This window comes from Amphimedon queenslandica, unplaced genomic scaffold (assembly GCF_000090795.2).
Source record: "Amphimedon queenslandica unplaced genomic scaffold, v1.1 AMPQUscaffold_8019_Cont20034, whole genome shotgun sequence".
Lineage (NCBI taxonomy): Eukaryota > Metazoa > Porifera > Demospongiae > Haplosclerida > Niphatidae > Amphimedon > Amphimedon queenslandica.
The window spans coordinates 1-2,320 of record NW_003551701.1 but is presented as its reverse complement, the minus strand read 5'-3'; the positions used below and the strand labels follow the sequence as shown (position 1 = coordinate 2,320).

The 2,320-nt window shown below is 33.0% G+C and overlaps 1 protein-coding gene across 1 annotated transcript; it reads left to right on the top strand.

The window, feature by feature from the left end:
* The first annotated feature begins 73 nt into the window (after positions 1 to 73).
* Positions 74 to 2,205, top strand: LOC105315793 (ankyrin repeat domain-containing protein 65-like). Its single transcript, XM_011410540.2, has 6 exons — positions 74 to 429; positions 636 to 769; positions 1,008 to 1,109; positions 1,167 to 1,223; positions 1,510 to 1,650; positions 1,995 to 2,205. The coding sequence occupies exons 1-6, from the start codon at positions 391 to 393 to the stop codon at positions 2,176 to 2,178; spliced, it is 657 nt and encodes a 218-aa protein (XP_011408842.2). The 5' UTR covers positions 74 to 390; the 3' UTR covers positions 2,179 to 2,205.
* The last annotated feature ends 115 nt before the right edge of the window (positions 2,206 to 2,320 follow it).

Sequence of the window (2,320 nt, the reverse complement as noted above, 5' to 3'; positions counted from 1 at the left end):
GTGATCTGGCTATTTTGAAGTATATGCGTCATTGATGTTACATTATACGTGTCTTTTTGATCTAGTGTAACTCAATTAAAGTTTATGTAACCTTTACTTCCCAGTTGGGAGGGAGAGTCACCTTGTCATTTAATCTATGATTTTAGAATATTAAAATATTTCAATTTTAATTTTTTTATTTTAATTTTTTAATTTTAGGGATGTAATCCTATTCCTCCTGATACAGCTAAGACCCTATCAGTAATACACTGGTCTTGTGCATTAGGACTCACTGATCCTCTACACTGTATATTAACCTCTAGTAATAATACTAATAGTAATATTGATGAGCTGGTAGTGTGTCCATCATTCGTTGGTGAGCCACTTCATGTAGCAGCTAGTGTTGGATCAATGGAGCTGTCTCAGTTACTAATAGAAAGAGGAAATGATGTAAAAAACCTGAATAGAATGACATGATTCATAGTACATGTACTGTCATGTACATGTACATTACCAAAATTTTATTGGTGCACTTTACATTCACATGCATTGAATAGCATTTTTATTCTAAATACATATAGCTTTTGTTAAACTGTTTGTACATGTGCACATATGTTTTATTGTATTTTTATCATTTTGCTTTATTTTACATGTAGGTTGTTAATAATCATGATCCTTCCTCTGGTATGACTCCATTACATTGTTCTAGTGCTCATGGTCATCTCAATACTCTGAGACTGTTACTAACTAATAATGCTGAGGCTAATGGACTCAACCATAGCAATGGACAGTAAGACTGTAATAAATATAGTTATACTGTACATGTACCCATATAAAAACACCATATAAAATGTAGTGGATGTACATGTACATCTACGTCTGTTTTACATGCTACAAATTATACTATAAAAACTCTATTATATCACATGTGTATATTCTTGTTTATTCATTTATAGTGCGCTACATGTACAAATGCTGTTGTACATATCACGTGTACATTTTTTGATTTTTTGTCTCTCCTTTCCAAGGTCTGGTTTACATTATGCTAGTTCCAGTGGTCATGGTGAAGTATTGAAGGAATTACTAAAGAATGGAGCAGAGAGAGACAAACCATCCTCATCTAGTGACTCGTACGTTAAAATTACTTTTTTCTCTCCTCTTTTTACATGCATCTTTTTTTCTTTTAGTCCTATACATTTAGCAGCTAGCAAAGGACATAAGAATATTTTAGAAATATTAATAAGGTACATGTATAGACATGTATGTACATATACTTGTACATGTACATGTATGTATACTGTATAGCCGAAGATACTTATTTTCAATATTATAATTATCCCTATGTACATGCACATACATGTACATGCATATATACAGTATACGCACAAAATTTAAATTGTAATTTTTTCATGTACATGTACATGTACTGTATGCATGTACTGTACATGTAAGATCTTATTTATTACAATGTACACATATACATGTAAATTTTATCGTTTCATTTTTTCTATTATCCTCTTCCTCCTACAGTGATGGTACTTCAATTGATATAGTTAGAGCCAGTGATGGGAGGACCCCGTTACATTTATCATCACTGGCTGGCCATTCAGTGGTTGTACAGTATTTACTTGATAAAGGAGCCGACTGCAATAGGAAGGACACTACTCACGGGTAGGGAAACACCCACAGAATATAATAAGTATTACATGTACATGTACATATACAGTATAGCATGAAATTTTAGAGGGAGTTAAATTTGGCTAATTACTAAATTTTGGTGTTTAGCGAATTTTAATTTGGCGACCTTGTGGCCACGTGCCATTAAGCATGTGCATAATGGCTCAAAATTGTGGGGTTTTTTTTATTTTAGCAAAAGGCTATCAGAATGCCAAATTTAATTCCCTTTGAATTTCCCGCTATACGGTACATGTACATGTACTTCAAATTTTATTCAGTCACTTCTATGAACCAATTTGTTTATTATTGTATTTTATTGCATTATAATGTACATGTAGTTATACTCCATTGGATCTGGCTCTGTTGAATGGTCACAGTTCTGTTGGGGATTCCCTCATATCAAGTGGAGCCTGTACTGGTGCTGGTAGGATACATGAATCAGCAACAATGATACAACAATGCTGGAGGAGATATGTCATTAAGGTAATGATGCATGTATGGTACAGTAGTACATGTACATGACATCTACATATTGATGTCCTATTGTATAGCCTATGGTTTTTTCAAAAAAATGGCCCCGAAATCACCCCCATTTTTTATTAAATTTTTTGATGTATATTGATGTCCTTATGCTATGTAGAAAGTTTGAGTTGTTTCCAACAAA

Bases quoted from the DNA above. Each gene is read 5' to 3' on its own strand.
- LOC105315793 (XM_011410540.2), top strand. From the start codon at position 391: ATGGAGCTGTCTCAGTTACTAATAGAAAGAGGAAATGAT. The intron at 430-635 runs GTAAAAAACCTG...TTTTACATGTAG, and splicing joins TAATAGAAAGAGGAAATGAT to GTTGTTAATAATCATGATCC. The intron at 1,651-1,994 runs GTAGGGAAACAC...ATGTACATGTAG, and splicing joins AGGAAGGACACTACTCACGG to TTATACTCCATTGGATCTGG.